The sequence below is a fragment of the Nilaparvata lugens genome, chromosome 11, assembly GCF_014356525.2.
Source record: "Nilaparvata lugens isolate BPH chromosome 11, ASM1435652v1, whole genome shotgun sequence".
Lineage (NCBI taxonomy): Eukaryota > Metazoa > Arthropoda > Insecta > Hemiptera > Delphacidae > Nilaparvata > Nilaparvata lugens.
Genome location: NC_052514.1, coordinates 15,051,398 through 15,075,682, shown reverse-complemented (window position 1 = coordinate 15,075,682; position 24,285 = coordinate 15,051,398). Strand labels below are relative to the sequence as shown.

The window sequence follows — 24,285 nt, the reverse complement described above, 5'->3', positions numbered from 1 at the left end:
AGTGCAATTTTCTTATATCTGCATACTTATTCGCCAAACAATTGGTGTCTTCAAGTTTTCTCTGTTATTCTCCTAAAATCAATCAACATCTTAAATCTGTTGATAAACAATGTTGAAACCTTTGGAACAATTTAGAGACAGTGGAATAAAATAATATAAATATACATCAATTATTGGGTGTTATTCAATACTTCGATTTTATTAACTGAAAGTCAGGTTTGCTCATCTAACTTCTGAAAAAATATACTTATTTAGTGGAATTAGGGCTAAGAGTTCACTGATCACAGAATTATTCAACCTTGACATTACAAAATACTATCAACTCCATACAATGAATGATACATATTATTAATTATTAGTTGATGACTTTATAGTTGAGCGTATTTCATTTCTGTCTTGTCTTTTTCATCCTGTTGTATAAAGTTTTCCTCTAATTTATTGAAGAAAATTACTAGTACACTTCTGTTATATGTTTATATAAACATCACTATAGGCCTATTTAACTACTTTATTATCTAATATTTTCTTTTCTATACAGGCAATGTTCATCAGGACGTATTACCAGCTATCCTTCCTTTCTTCCATATTTACGGCTTCGTTATAATTATGATGTCATCACTGAGACATGGAGGAAAACTCGTCACCTTACCTAGATTTGAGCCAAACTCATTCATCAAAGTTCTGGAAACCCAAAAAGTGAGTATTAATTCATCATAATATTCCACACATTCGTAGTTCGTTCTTCAATTCAAATAGCATTATAATATTGATAGTTCGGTTCATTCATTCAATTTTTTATACAGAGCTGCTTTATTTCAATTGAAACAGTATTTCATTCAATTTCACTTTTTCAAACGAGGAGCTAGATAGATATAAACTCAGCTAATTCAGTAGTTCACATAATAAACGAAACTGGATATAAGTTGATATTTAATAGGAAGTAACTAGTACAATTTTCCTTCTATTTGTAATATCAAATGTAAAAATCAAATCAAAAGATTACTATTCAATTTATTTTTAAACTATTGATTAACCCTCAAAAATACATCACAAAATGAATAATCATATAAAATTGATAAATCAATGTAATTTAGAGCAATATAATTGGATATTAGTTATTCATAAAATAGTGTTCCTTTTTAAAAGTAACACCTATAACTTAGAGCTTTCTTGAATCGGAGTATTCAATAACTAATAAAAATTAAATGTGATGATTGCCAGTTTTTGAACAATGGAAACTACAATGTTGATGAGAAAACGTTATCAACAACCTTTGAATCTGACTTCCAAATTAGTATGTTCAGGCTAATCAGTTATGTGTGATAATAGATTTATATATTCATTATTTTCAAACGCTTCTCCTCGATTAAATTATCCCAAATAATGTCAGATTTCAATATAATTATCTTAGAGACGAAAATTATGGAAGCTATGTAACAGTATTTATATTTATATTTATTCATTCACCAAAATAATTAAGGCTTTCTCGGCTTTCTTCCTACCAGGATGCTATTCAAACGATTAAAACCAAAGTAGGTTATCAAAGATTTTATTTCAATTTCACACTAGAAAATAAGTGTGTCCTAGTAATAATAGTAATAGTTTTCAAATGTCCTATAATTTTATCATAATTTCTTGATACTCATTAAGTTTCTTCAAAAACTTTCAAGCCTTTTCCTTTATAAGTAGTGCAATATTCTCATCTATTCCATTACAATAATTACAAATTCCGAAACAAAAACAGATCTCTACAATTAATGGAGATACTCTAACAAGTATTTCGTAACTTTTAATGCGATATTTCTCAAATTCAATATCTTCAATATCACCAAAAGTTAATTTTTATAAAATGAACCCGTGAAAATACGCTTATTGATAACTAACATTGATGGATAATGTCTTACTTCACTTCTCAGCTCAAATCTTGGCCTTTAGTTTGTAATTACTGTGAACAGCTTTTCATAAACCCATACACCAATTTCGAAATAAATCTATTGTCCATTGATACAATAATGGTGTAAATCATGGTTATACGGCACAGTAAACATTGAGTCCCAAATTATAAGGTATTTGTCAAATCAATCATTGTTTCTACAAAATTCCTGTCCATTACATTCATTATTCACTGAATTCCTACGATTTTAGAATATTTTTAGTGAATATTTGAGCAGTTCTTTTAATATTTGTGATGTTTATGTTGCTGTCTGTTGGCAGACGTCAATTTTGTATGTCGTTCCCCCTCTTATCATATTTCTGGGACAACACAGAGGTCTCAACCATAAGATGTTCGAACGTTTGCGTATAGCTCAGTCGGCCGCAGCTCCGTTGGGAGATTCCGACACTATTAAGTTCATGAAGTATTTCCCCAAAGATGTCGCTTTCGTACAAGGTATGTTTCAAATGTACTGAGCCGAATGGATTCATTTTATTTCGCTACTTATCAGTTGCCCCCTGCTTTTTCATTTCTAACCTCTCAATGGAAAGTTTGCTTCTTGTCATTGACTTTTGATCCTGTTAGTGGAAATGCATTGGTGTGTGCTTGTGTTGGAGGTTTTTGTTTGTGATTAGATTTGATGAATGGTAGTCTATGCACCACTTCCCTCTCTCCCAAACCCTTTGTGCATCTTTTAGTAGTTTTGATAGATTTTTCTTCACATTTTGACCTGATCTATTCTGTGTCTTGCATTTAATTTACATTGAGTTACAGGGATTTTGTAAATATATTCATTGTCAAGCCAATGTGTGTTTCAACCCAATCTTGAACATTGGTGTCCAACATTAATAACAAATTTTTGGTGTATCTTAGTATCAATTAAATGTTTTTCAAAGAATTTTTAAAATTTGGAATTTAATAATAGATCTATAGTCATCATTCATTCCTTTTAAAAATCACGAAATGTGCTATGGGCAATTTTGGAATATTGAATCTTCTCCCATCTACTAAACCAAGTACCCATGATACAGATAGATTGTAGAAAGCCCTCATAAATATTGGAATATTCTCTCATCTATGCTCAAATTAATTTTTGTCTCAATTTGATAAAACCTGTATTTTCAAATATTATCCTAATGTGGTTTAATATTATTTATTTGTCCCTCCAAATCCAATCACAGTGGGCTTCGGAAATTGGGCTTGATTCTTTTCAGATCACTCCCCATTATCATAATCGAATGATGTTTTGGAGTAAATACTTAATCGTTCATTTTTTCGTTAATCAGTCTCTTTTTAATAATGGCTGGCTCATTCTTATCAACTCATTAATTTATACAATCAATAACTGAATGAACCGGCTGATAGAATGATGGTGTGACCAATCATTGAACTATTAATTTCATTTAACACGGTTGAATGATTCCTAAGATTATTCATCAAACCATGTTTCCCAATTATTTTCCCATTGCCAACTTCATAATATCATGGGCCAAGTTGATTCCCACTTGAATCATTGGAACGAACTCGTTTCACTCATTTGAGAAATGAAGTCATTTCATTCATTTAAGATATGAAGTCATTTCACTTATTTAGAAAATGAAGTTGATGCAATTTTAGACGGTACTCTTATTTGAATTGAAATTTTTATTTTGCCACATAATTTTACAGACATTTATTAATCAATCACAAAATAATAACAATAATAAAGTTAACAAAAGTACAAAATCTTAGAAGTATACAGTAAAATATAATTAACAAGATCATGTGATGATATTAAGCTGCGTACAGATATACGCGCCTCCAACTCGCTCCGCGCACGCTCCGCCCTCGTTCCGCCATCGCTCTGCACTCGCACCGATCATGAACATTACAGGAGATGTTAGCCCTTCTCGCGTTCCACTCTTGCTCCCCGGTCGATCATCAATCGCTCTGCTCGAGTGACGTTCGGTTGCGGAGCAGAGCGAAAGTCTGTACGCACCTTTAAGCAAAGTAAGAATAACATTTTGGCTCTACTGGAAAAAGTAACACTCAAAAGTAATAATCTCAAATTTGATAAAATTTTTGAAACTCTTCAGTTTGAATTAGGCTACAGTGAGTAAGGAAGCTCAGGTATTAAAGTATGTCAGTTTTCCCAGGTCTCCACCTCCAAGTTGAATCAAGCTCTCCTGAGGCTCATCATTTTCATATTTCAATTTAAATTTGAATCATTATTCTGATAATGTGAAACTGTGATCGTTGACAACTATGCTAAAAATAAGGCTGTTCTTGAGTCTCCTAATATTTTCACAAAGATTTCACAGTTCATGTAATGATCTTAAATAATATAATTTATACAATTATTGTATTTTCTTTAAGTTTTTCTATACTTGATAGTTTGAAAGGGCAGTTTAGCTTCCAATTCCTAAAATAATTCAAGCGCGATTTGATTTATCCGGTTCTAGTTCTCAATCAAGCTTTAATGCTAATCAAAGGATTTATGTTTTATCATGAATGTTTTGTCCAGACGTCAATCCTTTTCCTCCTGGTCCTGGTAGTCGTTGATCGACTCTCTCTTTCTCTCAGTTGAAAGAAATCTCTCTATCAGGTGCATTACTATAAAATAAAACTAGTAATATTGTTTAGTGTGTCCCTCCTATTTCATGTGTTAAATATACCAACAATGAGAATTTCTGTTTAATTTATTGTTGGAGAATGCCTGACTTGTGCATAGTCAGTCCATGATAATGATAGAATCCCACTAGTTATCAGCTTACAATATCAATGATAGCATGTTATGAAATTGAAAATGTTCCAATTCCAAATTGAAACTGTTCAATTACTTATTACCATAATCCTTTGCTATCTAAGGTCACAAAACTTGAAAATAATACAGTTCGATTCTAATATATGCTTGTCAAATGTTTGGGGAAAACTTACGCGAATAACACCATAATATGTGAACAGTCAAATCAAATAATGTTCTATTTACAAATCATAAACATTTAGGCTTACAAAGTCTAGTAATAGTAGTAGGACTACTATTCCAAGATTCTTCTTAGGTTCTCTGACACTCATACTTGAATCGATCATCAATATGATTCCCAGCATAATAGTAGTACTACTCTTCAACTTTCAAATGTATTCTTCTCTCATTTCCAACATAACTTCATTTCTCCAAAATGATCATTGTGTATTCTGGTACATTCTATTCCGTTCCCACTAGATTTTTTCACTTATAATTTTATTCAGCAAAGGAAAGTATCTATGTTGATTTCATTATATTTATTTGGAAATCAATTAATTTTTTTACCTACATCCATACCTATTTTACTCAAATCTCACAATTCAAAAATGTATTAATTTAAAATAAAGTTATTGTTGTTCGGTACCCACTTGAAGCTGTAGGCCCACTCATCTCTCATCATCATCATCATCCGTCTCATTACTCACGCACAAGCCCATGTGGGAATCATCCTTTGCAAAAAATGTTCATTTTTAAAAAATCACCATTTCATCATAATATTATTAATAAGTTTCTATTATTAAAGCTACTGTTTCATTTCCTGTCCCATGTATTTTATCCATTATCAACATGTGAAAATTTGTTATAGCATTTTGAACTTTTTTAAATATATTATAACACGCTGTTATAATAATTTTCAATGGTCCTTTTCGAGTGGTGATTAATTTTCATCACTGTATTGAAATTTTGTTAAAAATTGAAACCCTGTATAACGCGAAAGCACCGTTTGTTGACAGAGCTCAGTATTATATATAGTGCCTCCCATAGTGCTATTTCTGGCGGCTCACCCTGGCATAACAGAGCAGCATGTTCAGCACATGCGCATTATCACAAGCGGAGCCGCGCCGGCTGGAGCTTCAGACATTGAACGGTGCTTCCAAAAAATGCCCAAGTCTTTTATCTTCATGCAAGGTACAATATTACGTTCACTGTGTGATCTATATGGTTTGCAAGTCTCCCAAAACACAGGTGTTGATAAACGTCAGAGAATGCCGTGAAAATGTCCTGCCAGATGAGATAATAACTCAGAATGTGTGCTAGAAGATTGTGTCTTTATTTCCTGTAAGGTGTAATTACTCTCAATGTTTACTGGAATTGTGCTTTATTTGCTAGGTGAATTTTCCTTGAATGTGCATTTAAATGTTCACTATTTTCATATCACATAGTAATATTTTTTGCAAAAAGATAGTTATCTTTCTGCAAGGTGAATTGACCCTGAATGTGTTTTGCTTATAAAAATGTCTAAAATAATTTGCTGAAATACTCCGCTGTTTTCTGTGTGGTGAAATTAGATTAGTTTTGTGGGATCAATAAACAGAGTCTCTCGCGAAAAAGTGACATCAATACAGTTCAACAAATTCAAATTCAAATCACTAAACTTCTTTCAAATTTGTCAAATAAAAATCATTTTGTGAAAAAAGTACAGTGATTGTCAAAATATTTCACAATGCAAAATATTTAAATAAATTCAAAAACTTTCCAATATGAAATTCATTTAATCTCTGAACTCTGTATGTATTTTTGACTATTAAATTACTAAACATCTCACTCTAATGAAATTTAACGTTTTCAGCATATTCTTTTAAAATGTATCAATAACTAATGCAGACGAAAACTCAAATTTTTACTAGTTTTATTGGATTAATTGGCAAATACGTCATCACAATAAGTCTTACTTATTCAAGTTGATCCATTCAGGACCTATGAAAAATTTACAAATGTATATTACGTAAAAACTTACAAAATCTTTTGACTACGGGAGCTTTTCAAGAACAATTTTTTGTTTTGGCTGAAGAACACCGTGATGCTACTAAAGCGGTTCCTAGACATTCAATATTATTTTTAAATATTAGTATCTACCAGGCCACACAACTGGAAGAAACACGTCATAAAAGTGTAAGCTGTTGACCGTCTAGGGACCGCGTAAGGTCCCTTGTTTGCGGGATTTGTAGTAAGCAAGTATTTTATTTATATATTTACGATATAAATGATACTGATGTAATAATAATAATGCAATCCTTGTGTTATTTTTCTTCCAAATTCAGTCACAGTCACATCCTATGACACATTCCAAGATAAAGTATTCTGAATTGGATTGATTTAAGCGTATTTCGTCAAAATTATACATGATTGTAACATTTTAAACAGGGCACAATAATGCTTGCAGCACAAACATAAGGACAGTGTAAAATAAAACTTAGACATTATGAATCCCTGATGTGAATATAAGTGTTTGTGTTTTAACAGTGCACGATACTGTACCTAGTGCCTCCAATGGTGCACTTTGTTGCATTACATGATGAAATCACTGTAGAGTATGTTGACAGTGTGAGGTTCGCGTTCAGTGGAGCGGCTCCACTAGCAAGTTGTGGAATTCTTGATAAATTCGTCAAGAAAATCCCGAAATCTGGCTTATTCATGCAAGGTGATGGTTTCAAATTCTTACCTAGTTCACTAGGTCGCTTACGCTCAGCACTACATTTTTGTATCTTGCCTTTCTGTTGGAAATTGGCGTATTTTTGATGCTTCACTCGAGTAATTCGTAGTTTTTGAAAGAATATTTGTCGTATTTTGTTTCATGAATTTTGTCTTATTAAAAATGCTAGTACAATACATTATAGGAGTTAAAAGTAGTACGGTACATTAGGAGCTACATTAGTTGCAATATAAGTATTGGCTCTTTTTGAACTCCTCTACAGTCCACAGAATAAAATACATCAATACACAAAGACAAATAATTATTTATATTGAATTGCTACTTTAAGACATGAGCGAAACTGTTGGGACAGATCATAATCATTCTATTACAGTCCGTCTAGCGGTAAATGCAATAATGAAATGTTCAATCATTAAAAATTTGTATGATATACTTAAAGTGATATGATCACTTAAATAGAACCTTGTAGCAGGTGTACTCGTGCGCTTGACTTGTGTGATTGTTTGACATTCGGTTTTGATATTACGCATTTAAGATTACAACTAATAACAATAGGAACAAAAACTTTGAAAACACATTGGTAAAGTCATCATTCACAGACATGGAAAATTGCGAAAAATATTCTGTTACATATCCCAATAGAAATAAAATATTAACATATTACGGTATTAAATAACTGGAGCTACTCACACATTTCTAAACTATATTTCAGAGTACAATAAGTAAATATTTTGAATATCAACTTGAAACATTATTCACAGTACCTTTAGTCAAAGGAAACATATACGTTTTGATTGAAGATTGTTTTATTCTGTGCTTTAGTTCAAATTATTTCTCTTTGGACTCGTTGTTACAGTATAATTCTGCTGAAGATAGAGTGAAAAAGGAGCAATTCGAAGTTTTTAACACTCAACAACAGGAAAATGTGTGTGTGTTGTTAGGTTAGTGAAGGATCTTCTTCTAAAAGCTTATTAATCGGCTCTAGTGCGACCTTAACAGGTATAATAAAGTTTACTATATAAAGTAAACTTATGAAGGTAATGCATTGGTAGCACTGTGCTGAAACAAAATCCTGATCATTTTTACTGAGAAATTACTCAATACAACTCACAGCTTAATTGAACCAATACATTTTTTAGAAAAAATAGCAAATACATCTATCATTATTTAAAATACTAAAGATATTTAGTCGTCACTACAATGCTATATTATCCCTAATTGTACAAATAAATTGCAGGCCTAAAATAAATAATATCCATTACGGATTGAATGAACAAACATAGTCAAAACAAAGACATTGGACATTATTATCATCCCATCTCTTCCTGTTCTCTGAGAAATGTGAGACTCAAAATATCTCAAATATTGTAGATACGTAGTCTCAATTGATGGGAGGAATGAATTGAATGGCAAAAAGATTCAATAAAGGCCCATATTATAAGAATGGAACGTATATTTTACTTTCCATGTAATCCCCATTATTCTCCTTATCAACGGAAATATCGATGGTTTAATTCAACCTATTAGTGAAGGTAGAGTTCAGTTTCTAGTAAATACTTTTTATGTTTATTGCACAAATTTCTTGAATTCCAGATTTTCAGTTGTAAATTTATTATAAATCTTCAACTAATATTACATATATGTAAAATATAACATGTAAATATGATTATATGTGTTTGAACAGTGCACACTTCTGATGCTTGTGCCACCGATTGCACAGTTTATTGCACTAAATGATAAGATTAGTGTAAATCATCTCGAGCGTGTCAGATTCTCGGGGAGCGGAGCAGCACCACTCAGCAGTTCTAAAATTATTGATATGTTCGTCTCAAAAATTCCGAAATCGGCCTATTTTATGCAAGGTACTGATTGCAATATTACGGTTTCACAAACACACATCAGCTTGTTGTCGAGAATATTTGCACTTGGCTTTCAGTGGCACATAACTTGGTATCTGTGGCTTCAGTAGCTTTCATTTAGAATTTTTCAACCTATATAGATTTTAGAACGGGATAAATATGGAATTCACTTTCTAAAATATTTCATCGAATGTTGCTATCAAAAATAAATTGATGAATACGAATACGATTGGTGAATCTTTTACATTCAATAAACTGTAACTTATTTCAGAAAAATGGTGTTATAATACGATTGATGAATCAATCGTTTACATTCAATAAACTGTAACTTATTTCAGAAAAATGATGTTAGTTTGTATATTTTGTTGACAAACTATGTTTGGTAAGCCAATTATTTGTTGAGTATGCATAAATACACAATATTTCCTAATTGGAACATTATATCAGTTCAATATAGTGTAATTCATTATTGAAAATACCACACAATTAAAAAGGACGGAATATAATAACAGCAAAATTGAACTAGCAGAAACTAATGAAGTTTTTTTTATTCTTCACCATAAACAATCATAAGAACTCATCCACAATGATTTCTATGAATGGTAATGTCAGTGAATTCTCTGAAAATTTGCAGTACCAAAAAAAAAATAGAAAAATTCTTTTGGCCAGTGTGCTTCCACCCCACACTGTTATGCCATAGCTCATAATACTGCTGAAACATCCGTACCTAGTAAACCTTCATCAAGATGTCATTGTCTACAATAGGCAAGAGTCAACGAATCATAAAACCGTACAGTTTGTCATGAAATCTAAAATTAAAACGAATTTTGTAGAATAGGGGAGTGAGTGAAGATGAACACTTTTAAATAATTAAATCTCTCGTCTTCTTAGATTAGATCATAGTGGATGACTTGACATTTTTGGTGGTGCGAACTGGAATAAACCATTCTATAAAATTCAAGGCACAATACAAAATAATATGTAATTGACTATTCCTTCTATTCTGGCCCTCCCGCTCATGCCTTGTTTTCGAATATTAATCTTTTTCACACTGCTTTTTATTCTGTGTTCATGAACACTCGATCCAATTGAAATGTCATTCATAATCAGATTTCATGGGAAACATTTCAAATTACATCTCAATCTTACTGATATACTTTCAAAGTTGAAGTTTCTACTGAATGCTCACTTGGTTTAAAGTCGAAAACATCTAAGAATTGACGAAAATTTTTATTTGTGTTTTCAATTTTCATATTGTGCATGAAGTGATCTCATTGGGGATCTTCAAGCTAGGTGTTAATAATATTGGTTTCAACATGGGTTCAAATTTTGTTGAATTTTTATCGTCTATTAATAGTGCTCTAGACTCTTGCACCTGCAGTTCAAACCCATCCAGCTCTAGTCTGAAACAAGTGAATCGAAGTAAATAATGTTCACTTATTCAATCATTTAATAGTGATTTTTCTAACCACTCATCGGTTATTCTAGTTCATTATTCACAATAATTAATTATCCTCAGCAAAAAAAAAATATATATATTATCGAAACAAACGAAGAAGTATATATTTCTTTATGAGAACAAAAATATATTTCTTGAATCAAACCTTGTACAGATGTATTCCAGGATGTTGAAAGGACAAAGTGCTCCAATCAAGAAGCTAAAATATATACCAGAGAATGCAAATGGATTCAAAAGAAATAAATACTAATTTGTTTACTATTTCTAAAAATGTAAACTATCTCTCATTTATTTATTTATTTAATCATTTAGAATCACACAACTTACAGAAAAGTACCACAGGCTTACGCCCAAAACGGTTCCAATTCCAATTTATACAACAGTCCAAATGTAGCTAGGTTATGTGTCACTTCAACATTCTTCAGTTACACACTCATTTCAGCAAAAATCGTCTGATTGTACTTTATTGTCTTGGAAATGTGTCCCAAAAATGAACAATGTAATCCACTGTTCATGATGAAGAAATTTGTCCTTATTCTAAATATCTATAGCCTTCCAATTAATGTTTGAGCTGCTTTTTACTTTGAATTTATGAAGAAATAGATAAATCTGATGTAATTTCTCATTCTGATAAACACGTTCAGAAAGAATCAGTGTTTTCAAAATTTTCCTAAACATTTCTTGAACCAAAATTTCACTATCTGTCTGTTCTCCATTGTTAACAGAACATAATAATGTACATCGAACTCCTGTTAATATGAAGAAATGAATAAATCTAATTGCATTCCGCATTCTGATATTATTTATTTATAGGAATCAGTGTTTTCGAAACTTTTCCTAAACTCAAACTTCTCTCGAATCGAAAGTTGACCAGGTGTTCTCGATTGTTAACAGAGCACAATAATGTACATTGTACCACCTATAATGCTATTCATGACCGCGCACCCAGCTGTTACTAAAAAACAATTGGAGCACATGCGCTTCCTAGCTAGTGGAGCCGCTCCCATTGGTGCATCGGATGTCACCAGGACCTTGCACAAAATGCCCGAATCTTGTATCTTCATGCAAGGTAATCAATCACTCCTCGAATGCAATGTGACTGGAAAAAGTGTTATCTACTCTGTTGTGTACTACTGGGGTCTAGAAGAATATCAAAAAGTGTTTTCTACTTTGTTCTAAACGATTAGAAGAATAATAACTCAAAATGCCTGAAATTTGTAGTTGTAGTATGTTTGTAGTTGAAATTGAAACCTGAAATTTATATGTTTGTAGTTGAAATGTGTTGCGAGAAATTGGTATTGTATGTTTTTAGGATCTTACTAGATCAATAACAACTCAAAATATTATATCATCATGCTGTAAGGCATCACTTGAAATATGCTGTAACTTTAAAAAATGTGTTTCTGACGTATAATTCACTGAGAATTGGAACAATAGGCCTGATAATATTTTTAAAAATAATTGTGTATCATTGAATCAATAAAGGAACGAATGAATGACTTACAATTTTAAATACTTCGAAGAGTATTATTTCTTTGTTGTAAACTTTTAAGAATAATGAGTACAATTATAACTAATAATTCCCTAAACCTGTCTTCATATAATTAATTACTTTTATGTGATTAGATTCAGTAAAGGTTTAATTTAATTTGTTGTAAGCTGCTGAGAAGAAGAAAACTAATAGCCTAATTGAAGTTAATAATGAGACTCAACTGAATCTACTACTGTTATTGAAATCCATGACATTTTTTCAGTTTGGCGTAGTCTATTTCCTTGTCATGAAATCCAAAGTCCTATATAATAATTATAAGTTACGCAAGGTTCCAATTAAAACTAAATTCCAAGTGGTTTTAATAAAATCAATGATTTACCTTATTCAATGAGAACTAATGAAGAATTTATGAATAAAATTCCGATAGCCCTAACTTCACCAGACATCATCACTTTAGGATTTTATTTGCCAAGCTATAAAAGATGAAAACTAATTTTTTGTAGCCATAGAAGATTATTTTCCATTGTGAATGGGGACTTGTAAATAGACTTTTGACTTATATTGTACTCCATTGTACTAATCAACTAAACTTGTTTCTCATACTTTGCTTCTATTGCTTTCACATTATGCTTTTCATTGCTTTATAAAAATCAATAGCTTATCATTTGTGTCGCATGAACTTTTTTCTTTAACATTTGCTTTTGCTTTAACTGGATTTCTGCATGATTTGTGTTATTCTTAATTGCACGTTGTAAATGTCATAACTTTTATATTATTTGTTGTGAAATAATTATTTACAGCTAATCACACCACTGTTGAAAAATAACCTATTCTTCAATTTAATTTTTTATTGCATCAACGTGTCAAGAGAATCTACAACTATGTTTAATTAACACACTTTTCTCTATGTATTTCAATACGACATAATTTTTGTTTGACAAATAATTTAACTGCATGTCGTGTTGAAATACATAGGAAAAAGTGTGTTAATACATCGCAGCTCGGAATGAATCAAGAAACCATCACCTTTTGTTCAATTATTGTTCATTGGATGAATATGAAATATTATTTATTTGAATTGTCCCACATTATATTCATTTACACCGTAGTCTTCAAGTATTGGGAGCTTGAATTATGTCTTTGGAAACTTTGTAGAAAACTTGTCATTAGAATGTTGGAATTAAGTTGATGCATAAAGTATTAGGAGTCATTTTAAACTAGTTCATCAGAAGTATGTTATTTTTAACAAATCTATTGAAATGCTTTCATTTTCAAAAAAAAATAATAATACGGTAACTACTTGGACATTTTTTTAAAGTTTAAGCAATTCTATCATTTCACTCCTGAATTGATATGAAATTAAAACTCTGCCAATTAATTATTTCATCTATCCTTTTTCCCAATTGACAATATACTATAATAATGGAAACCTGGCACAATTTACATTTTGAATATTTCAATATCTTACTCTTGATTTTATCAATGTTATTCATTAGTTTGACATTTAAAAGACTAGGTTTGATTAAGAATTAAGTACCATTACTCGTTGAATAAAAACGAAATTTTTAAAATATGAGAAGTAAGTTAATTTATTTCTACTATAATAGTTCAGAAATTAAATGTTATTCTTGAATTTGCAGCCTATGGGCTAACAGAGACTTCGCCAGTCTGTTTGCTGCCAAGGAACAACAACAGAAATCTGTCAACAGTTGGTTCCCCAACTTCCATCACAAAGGCCAAAATAATTGATACCAGCACTGGCAAAATATTGGGGCCCAACGAGCATGGCGAATTGTGCATTTACGGACCTCAGGTAAATAATTTCGAAAGATATCATTTTTCGGTGTTAAGGTTACTCGAACTGCCACTTTGTTTCTTTCGAGCATTTTATAATTGGGACTGGTTAGTTTAGTCTAAGTAGAAATTCTGACCAATAATGAGCTCAATTCAACTATGATGAACTTTGTATTGGAATATGGGCATTGAGTACACTCTACAATAAATTTTCAATTTTTCGACCGAATTTGACTTATGATGCATGATTTTGGACCGCCTTGACGAGCCGAGAAGAATGAAGTGTAGTACAATGAAATTCGAGCATTGTGTCGAAAGCTATGTGCTTGAAATTTTGTTCCTTGAGGTGTTCCTTATGCGCGCCTCTCCACTAGGAAATACTGAAATGAAGTGCATCTAACGGGTGATTATCATAGAACATAATCTCATAAACTTATGTCATTGTGCGAAATATCAATGTGAGGACAATGTAGTTGGTGATGATGCTGAAAATTAGGTGTTTTTCGCAATACAAGGAGTATTGTACCTGGAATAGAGCGCTCTACCTGATTTCAGATAGTAGAGCACAAAAAAACGCATCCAGCAAAAGGAAATTTTGCTGAAGAAATTGGCTCTGGACTTCTCTCGTGTATCCAAATAATGTATCAAAAAATCAGAACTACAATATAAATTGCAAGCACCAACGTATATAGTGACTGGACTATTAGACTAATGTGGAAATTCTGACTGTTTTTGCCCTATCATTGAAATCTGAAGAGCCCTATTTTCTTTGTATATATTTTTAAATAATATGAAATCAGATTACTTTTATTCCTGTCATCAATATAAAGTGGTGATTATCATCCTAATTTACAATAATTGGATAAAAAAGTGAATTCACAAATTTTCTTCTCAGGAAAGGGTTTTATTGAAGTATTTTGTTGCAATTTTGTAGGTAATGCAGGGATACCTGAACAACCAGAAGGCAACTGATGAGACGATCATCAATGGTTGGCTGCACACTGGAGACATCGGCTATTACGATGACGAGGGTCTCTTCTACATTGTCGATCGACTGAAGGAACTCATCAAAGTCAAAGGCTTCCAGGTATTTATTTATTTATACATTGGTAGATACAATATCATTCTCAACTAAGAATGATTAGGAAAAGAACAACTTAAATCCCAATAAACTGTTTCTTTCCCAAATTTGGATAGAAATTGTCCAAAAATAGGTTATGTTTATCACTTCATAAGTTTTGTCCAATTTCGAGTCCAAAATGTAGCCCCTATATTTTAAAAAGTTTTGGGCAATAGCCTGTTTTTTTCTTTTCCGATCATTGTATTGTTTGTGCCAACCTAATAAATAAATAAGTAAATAAATATAAAAACTAGGAATTTAGAATTTAGATAAGTTGACAACCAAATTCGATAAAAATATTTCACTAAATCATCACTGATAACTGTATAATACTTTATTAAATATTTAATAATTTAAAACTTGAAAAGAAATCAAACTTACTTCTAAGATAATAATTTATGATCTATCATAACTTATTATATTTAAAGGATCCACTTGAACTATTGGACTATCTTATAGAATAATTTGACTTGATTTTTTTCATCAATCACTGATAAATAATAATGTGTATCTCAGATACCTCCACTTAGAGGTTCATCTAACAAAAAGGAATGCAGAAGGATTTACATTAAATGAACAAACATTTTTAACAAATCTATTAGAATGCTATCTATTTTCAACAAATTTAATAATAAGGTAACTACTTGGACATTTTTTTAAAGTTTAAGCAATATTCTATCATTTCACAAACATTGTGATTAGAAAAGAAAATGATTTTTTGTGGCAATTCACTCCTGAATTGATATGAAATTTAATGACCCTGCCAATTAATTATCCCATCTATCCTTTTTCCCAATTGACAATGTATTATAATAATGGGAACATGGAACAATTAACATTCTCAATATTTTAATATCTTACTCTTGATTTTATCAATGTTATTCATTAGTTTGTCACTTCAAAGACTAGGTTTGATTAAGAATTAAGTACCGGTACTCTTTGATATAAAAACGAAAATTTGAAAATATGAGAAGTAAGTTAATTTATTTCTACTATAATAGTTCAGAAATTAAATGTTATTCTTGAATTTGCAGCCTATGGGCTAACAGAGACTTCGCCAGTCTGCTTGCTGCCAAGGAACAACAACAGAAATCTGTCAACAGTTGGTTCCCCAACTTCCATCACAAAGGCCAAAATAATTGATACCAGCACTGGCAAAATTTTGGGGCCCAACGAGCATGGCGAATTGTGCATTTACGGACCTCAGGTGAATAATTTCGAAAGATATCATTTTTTGGTGTTTAGGTTACTTAAACTGCCACTTTGTTTCTTTCGAGCATTTTATAATTGGGACTGGTTAGTTTAGTCTAAGTGGAAATTCTGACCAATAATGAGCTCAATTTAACTGTGATGAACTTTTTATTGGAATATGGGCTTTGAGTACACTACAATAAATTTTCAATTTGTCGACCGAATTTGACTTATGATGCATGATTTTGGACCGCCTTGACGAGCCGAGAAGAATGAAGTGTAGTACAATGAAATTCGAGCATTGTGTCGAAAGCTATGTGCTTGAAATTTTGTTCCTTGAGGTGTCCTTATGCACGCCTCTCCACTAGGAAATACTCAAATGAAGTGCATCTAACGGGTGATTATCATAGAACATAATCTCATGAACTCATGTCATTGTGCGAAATATCAATGTGAGGACAATGTAGTTGGTGATGATGGTTGAAGCTGAAAATTCGGTTTTTTTCACAATACAAGGAGCATTGTACCTGGAATAGAGCGCTCTACCTGATCTCAGATAGTAGAGCACAAAAATACGCATCCAGCAAAAGGAAATTTTGCATGAAGGAATTGGTTCTAGACTTCTCTCGTGTATCCAAATAATGTATCAAAAAATCAGAACTACAATATAAATTGCAAGCACCAACGTATATAGTGACTGGACTTTTAGAGACTAATGTGGAAATTCTGACTGTTTGTGCCCTATCATTGAAATCTGAAGAGCCCTATTTTCTTTGTATATATTTTCAAATAATATGAAATCAGATTACTTTTATTCCTGTCATCAATATAAAGTGGTGATTATCATCCTAATTTACAATAATTGGATAAAAAAGTGAATTCACAATTTTTCTTCTCAGGAAAGGGTTTTATTGAAGTATTTTGTTGCAATTTTGCAGGTAATGCAGGGATACCTGAACAACCAGAAGGCAACTGATGAGACGATCATCAATAGTTGGCTGCACACTGGAGACATCGGCTATTACGATGACGAGGGTCTCTTCTACATTGTCGATCGACTGAAGGAACTCATCAAAGTCAAAGGCTTCCAGGTATTTATTTATTTATACACTGGTAGATATAATATCATTCTCAACTAAGAATGAGTAGGAAAAAACAATTTAAATCCCAATAAACTGTTTCTTTCCCAAATTTGGATAGAAATTGTCCAAAAATAGGTTATGTTTATCACTTCATAAGTTTTGTCCAATTTCGAGTCCAAAATGTAGCCTATATTTTGAAAAAGTTTTGGGCAATAGCCTGTTTTTTTTCTTCTTCGATCATTGTATTGTTTGTGCCAACCTAATAAATAAATATAAAAACTATGAATTTAGAATTTAGATAAGTTGAAAACCAAATTCGATAAAAATATTTCACTAAATCATCACTGATAACTGTATAATACTGTATTAAATATTTTAATATTTTAAAACTTGAAAAGAAATCAAACTTACTTCTAAGATAATAATTTATGATCTATCATAACTTATTATATTTAAAGGATCCACTTGAACTATTGGACTATCTTATAGAATAATTTGACTTGATTTTTTCATCAATCACTGATAAATAATAATGTGTATCTCAGATACCTCCATTTAGAGGTTCATCTAACAAAAAGGAATGCAGAAGGATCTACATTAAATGAACAACCATTTGTAGTAAATCTTATATATTATATTTGCAAATATTTTGTAGATTTTATTAGTTAGATTGCTTGTTCATATTTTTATGGAAATTTTTGGAGTACATCCATTTATTCATCTATCGTTCTATCTATACATTTTTGTGATCTTTATAAAAGTGTTTTCATAACCTCATTTGGACTATTTTTATCAAAATTAGGGAGAGGAACAGTTTTGGGTTTATCCTGTTGATTCTCTCCCAATCATTAATTTGATGTTGTGATTAAGGAATGTAATAAATGTAATGTAATCTAATATACATTACAGCAACTTATCACTTTATGTACTCATTTATTAACACACGTATTTTTCTTTAAATAATGATAAATTCATAATATTATTCATAATGATAATTCATGAGTCTGTTGTGCCTTTCCTTATGTCAAGTATTTGTACACAATGTGATGAATAAATAAAGTTGAAATACCTACTTCAATAAATATGTGTTATAAGCATGGTAGAACAATGAAATAAAATGAGAGTTATTAATGCATCCATTAATCTATCATTATATTCATACAGTAGATCCATTTTTCACTTCATGTATTCACTTTGTATTTCCTTCAAATAATGATCAACTGACAATGCTATTTATTTAATGGATAGTGCAAACAATACAATAGCCAGATAAGAAAAACTAGCTAATATAATAGCTACTAAATCTGTGGTTTTTGACAATTTCTTAGTCTTTTTCATTCAATATGAATAATTACCACAATATCAACTTCTCAACCACACAAAAAGTTATAGTCATTACTATTCCATTCCCGAATTTTGATTGAAAACTAGTCAAATAGAGGTTATGATTCGTCATCATGTATAAATATGATACAATAATACTAGTAGTTCTGTGAACAGTAGACCTCGCGCAGTTAAAAACTTTAACCTTCATCAGAGGGAGTATGTCCTGTCCTGACGTGTCGACGAGATATCGGTGTGTAAATAACTAATGGCTGTTTCAAATGTTGTATCGACAATAATTATTAATATTAATTATAATTATTATCATTAGAATGCTGATAATTTTTTGTAAACAACTATGCTACTACAGTATCATCAAAAGCTTACCGAGTTGAAAGCAGAGAAAAGTCGGGAGAAAATACTATGCTACTTCAAGTTATCAATTGCATGCAATTAATAGTCCACACAACAGCTGTTTCTTCACTAAGTTACATTGAGATATTGAATTGCATGCGTCATTGCATGCAATTTATAATCCTCTCGACAGCTGATTTATGATTAATAAATTCTATAGTCTGATTTTTACGGTAATATTGGCGTTCGAAGGAGACTTCTTTTCCTTTTGTATTAGGCTATCCTTTAAATGCAAAATCTCAAAAAACCTTATGTATACGTCGACGAGAAATTCAAAAAGGAACATACCTGTCAAATTTCATGAAAATCTATTGCTGCGTTTCGCTGTAAGTGCGCAACATATAAACATAAAGAGAAATGCAAAACCGTCGACTTGAATCTTAAGCTGTGTACACATATACGCGCCTCCTACCCGCACCGAGCACGCCCTGCCCTCGTACCGCCCTCGTTCCTCCATCGCACCGCAGTCGCTCCACCCCCGCTCTGCAGTCGCACCGATCATGAACGTTACGGAAGATGTTAGCTCTTCTCGCGTTCCACGGTCGATCCACTCTCGCTCCCCGGTCGATCATCAATCGATCTGCTCGAGTGACGTTCGGTTGCGGAGCAGAGCGAAAGTCTGTACGCACCTTTAGACCTCACTTCGCTTGGTTAATAATGTAGAAATGAAAAATAGAAATCTAAGTACCCTTCTTTTAAATTGTTCTTAGAATTTGGTACTTAGATTTTTATTTTTTATTCCTATTCAAGAGTAGCCCTAACGAAAAAAAATATAATGTACTATAATAGCTACTAGCATTTCAGAAAAAAATGTTACTTATGAATTTCTGTTTGTGAATTTTGAATTTTTGTTTTTTTAGGTTGCACCAGCCGAACTGGAAGAGTTGTTGCGAACCCATCCGAAGGTGAACGACGTGGCTGTCATCGGAGTGCCGGACGCCCGCTCGGGAGAAGTGCCACTGGCCTACGTCATTCGCAAGGATGACGTCACCGAAGACGAGCTCAAGGGCTACATCAGCGACAGGGTGGCTCCCTTCAAGCAGCTGGCGGGCATCGTCTTCACCGACTCCATCCCCAAGAGTCCGTCCGGCAAGATATTGCGACGGTTCTTGAAGGACGCCTACCTCAAAGAGCACAAGAAATGAGGGATTACTAAGTGTTGCCATGTGTGCCTATCTAGTATCGGACAGTTTTGTTGAATGCCACCGTGAAAATATCGCGTCAAGGGTAAACAATGTTGAGCCACTCATAAATGGATAAGAAACTAGCGAATATTTATAAAAGTTATTCTTTATTGTCTACATGAAAGATCAAAAGAAAGAGAGATTACTAGTTGCGCTACATATCGTACAGTTTTGTTGAATGTCATCGTGAAAATATCGTATCAAGAGTAAACAATGTTCGTGCCACTCATAAATGGATAAGGAACTAGCGAATATTAATGAAAATCATTGTTTATAAGAGCACATGAAATAGAAATTACTAGCTGCGCTGCATATTTATTATTGTACCGTACAGTTTTGTTGAATGTCATCGTAAAAATATCGTATCAAGAGTAAACAATGTTCGTGCCACTCATAAATGGATAAGGAACTAGCGAATATTAATGAAAATTATTGTTTATAAGAGCACAAGAATGAGAGATTACTAGTTGCGCTGCATATCCATTATCGTACAGTTTTGTTGAATGTCATCGTTGCCGAAAAATAATATCGCACCAAGGATAAACAATGTTATCGCCACTCATAAATAGATGAAGAACTAGCAATAATTTATAAAAATTATTGTTATTCAAAACTGGATTGGAACTGAAGAATCTTTATAAGAATTATTATTATTAGGCTATTTATAAAAATAGATTCGGAACTGACAAATCTTCATTGAAATTATTATTACTTACTATAAATGAGATGCAGAACTGAGAAATATAAATTTTTTTCTTAGTTTTTGAAATATAATGATGATATTATGAGGTAGTGCAAGCTGTTTGCTGTAATGGCTGTCTGGTTTATTGTAACAAGATAATTTATGTTATTTAATTAATTCGACCTAAATATTCTAACATTTTGACATTGGTTTTAAAAGTTTCTTAAGATTTGTTTGGCGAATTGTTCATGAATTGTTCTATTGGACTTCATGATCAAGTTTTACAGTGTGATGCATCAAAATTAGGCTATTCTAAATTCGTGTTACTAAAAATAATATTTCAAATTATTGAGTTGTGTAATTTAATGATTTTTCAAATACTAATAATTGTATTAAACGTTTAATGATTTGTGACGCTAAAATATTACCCTAATAATAATAATATTCTTATTTTAAATTTCTGAGTCAATTAAACTACCTATTGAATGATTTTTTCTATTTACTCGTTAGGAACTAAAAGCTAGTTTTAAATGTAAGTCATGGAGGAAAATTGATAAGTGAACTGGATTATTTCTGTATTATTATTGAATTTGGTATTTTCAACGACTAGAGTAGGTAATTCCTGTACCCAAATAATATATTTTACATGTAATATCTTAGGTGTGATACAAGTAGTTGCAACTGCGGTAATAGAATCATTGAAGAATTACTTTATTTCAAAACAAACTGTGCCTTATAGGATTATTACATTTTTAAAGGAGACTTGTGACAATATATTATTATTCATTTTTATAATTTTTAAGTAATGTTGATGTCTATTTCATATTTTATAATAAACCTAGTTTTTAAATTTGAATGAAATATATTATATATTTTTAATAATGTTCATTATTTTTCCTAATCCAAGGCTCTGTTATTATTTCAACAGGTTGGTGTAAACGGTTCCCTTGGTGTTGGATTCGGTTATCGGTACAAATGCTCATGATATAACTTGATGCAATTATCGCGAAATCAAATTGAAGCATTACTGTTGAATCAGTTGTCACACATTGTGTACTGGTACACATACATACAATTCAAGCTCTATCATCTATGCTCTACTATTTTAAATATAAATTATTTAATGGTGAGTTGGCCTCACGATTCTCAATGAATAAAAACTAACCAAAAATTGGAGTTCTCTATTATTTATAATTCAATTCGTAATTAGCCGATTATCAAAACTATCATTTTGAATTGTTGTGAATAGAATTTTTTATCAATATATATTCCCAACATCCAAGCAAGAATTTATTAAAAGTTTAATTCTTTCCCAAAAAAAACAAAAAGTATCTATTAGAGATTCGTTCGTTTTGAGCTTTCACTTCTTGATGAGGAGCTGGAGAAGAAGTAAGATGTAAGAAGTATACTACATGGAAGTAAAATGTATTCCAAAATTGCTCTAAGCCTAAGAATATGATTTTCTGAAAATTATTTCAAATAAATTTACTCCAAAGTAGTTCTGAATATAGTTTATCTCATTGAAAAAGAGAACTTAATATATTTCAAGAAAATGCTTCATTGTGACAAATCACAATAACATATTATTATGGAATGTTTTTTTTTACATAGATTTACGTTCTGCAAAGATTGTTTCAAAAATGTTTGTCTCTCTCTTCGCCAAGTTTGTTGCAATGTCATCAGAGCTAAGTTCCAAAACTGTTTTTGGCATAAAAAAGTCTGGAGGATCGCTAATCAGAAAGTGTGATTGGAGAATTTCCTCTTCACTTGAAAGTTGCAACTTTGCATTCATCGTCAGTAGGGATTCGACATATCTTCAGAAAGTCTCTGGAAACATTATTTTTATTCAGTCTCATGAGTAACAAATCACACAAAAATGTTTTTATCTATTTTTTTTGTCACACGAATGAAATTCATCATTTTGCCACCGAACAATATTGTTCAATTCAGGTTTTCATTCTTAATCTGCTTTCTTCTGATTTCAGCCATATATTCCTGTAAAATGAAGAATCGATAGCAAAGCTTATAGGCGTGCTTATTATTTGAAAGTGAATATCTATGCTGTAATCAAATATTTAGGTAATAATATTCATTACCATTCATCCATTTTTGGTTTTTTTTTTTGAATTTTTTAGAAAAATATTATTAAGCCTCATAGTTCTGTAGATTCACCTATCATTCTCGTATTATGTGTAACCGCTTTCATAGTTTGATCTTAGTTTGCATTCATTTAAATTGAAGTCACAAAAAGTAGATGAAGATTTTCTAATCGTAGGTAGTATTATTCATCACCACTAGCGTTTGTTCATTCATCTCATAGGTAGCTTATACGGTACTTACGGCAGTGAGTAAAAGTTGGAGCTTATTCGTTGTTATTGTATACATAGAATAGAAGGTAGAATATTTTCTAGATGATAATGAGTATGGGATGGATTGGAATTAGTATAGATACAAACCTCAGCTTGGGACAATCGAACCCGATCTCGTTTAATCAAAACTTATCAGTAGCGTGACTTAATTTTTGTTAATAATATAAAAAATGTTGGATTCAATTACTTTAGCTGGCTTTAGGCTACTGTTTGTTCGGTTCATTTCTACTGTTGAAAAGTACATTTCTAAAGTTAAAATTTATTGCGTGATCGCAATTCGACAGCTTCGATTGTCCAGTCATTCAATTCTTTGATACACAATATTATTTCCATGATTCAACGTGCAGGTAATTCAAGGATTCAAGTAGCAGAGCAGGTAATTATTTAGCTGCTTAATTGACTTATTCCATCATTCATTTTTCAGTTATTCAAATGAATGATTGAAGAATGATGAAATGACAAAAGAAGACATGATGACTATTGAAAAAATCAAAACAAAATGACAAAAGCAGGGAGACCTCCAACAGAAAAATTATTGAACGAATACGGTACTAATTGAAGATCTTTCTAAATTTGCTTTACAACAATTGAGCTTTTCCTGAAACAGCCACCTCTAATAAATTATGATAAACTATCGTGGCTGAACCCTGACTTGATACCATTAGGGTAATTATTGTAAGTTTGGCTAGTATACCGTATAGTGTATAATTATGTGATATATAAATTTATTTATTTGCATAAATACATACATGGAGAAAACATGTTAAACCCTTATATGTCTCCTTGAAACATTACAACATTCTTCATTCAAAAATTAGATTTTAAATGAATAACAAGCTAAGAATAAAACAAGAGTAAAATAAATTAAATACGGTAACAGAAAAAACGTCTTAACAATAGAAATATGATTTTTTAATAAAGAAAATCCTATATTATATTTATTGC

The 24,285-nt window shown here is 31.5% G+C and overlaps 1 protein-coding gene across 12 annotated transcripts in view; it reads left to right on the top strand.

Moving 5' to 3' along the window:
- LOC111056297 (4-coumarate--CoA ligase 1) overlaps positions 1-22,142 on the top strand; it is a 40,229-nt gene extending 18,087 nt beyond the window's left edge. For 2 of the 12 annotated variants that reach the window (XM_039437663.1, XM_039437658.1), the window contains exons 5-9: positions 539-696; positions 2,215-2,389; positions 13,822-13,994; positions 14,910-15,062; positions 19,966-21,460. In XM_039437663.1, coding sequence (XP_039293597.1) covers positions 539-696; positions 2,215-2,389; positions 13,822-13,994; positions 14,910-15,062; positions 19,966-20,250 — 944 coding nt within the window. In that variant the 3' untranslated portion in view covers positions 20,251-21,460. Of the gene's footprint in view, positions 1-538; positions 697-2,214; positions 2,390-5,671; positions 5,847-9,055; positions 9,234-11,583; positions 11,759-13,821; positions 13,995-14,909; positions 15,063-16,129; positions 16,303-17,224; positions 17,378-19,965; positions 21,461-21,899 lie in introns of those variants that run through there. The other 10 variants (XM_039437659.1, XM_039437657.1, XM_039437656.1 and 7 more) reach the window with 8 other exon arrangements.
- The last annotated feature ends 2,143 nt before the right edge of the window (positions 22,143-24,285 follow it).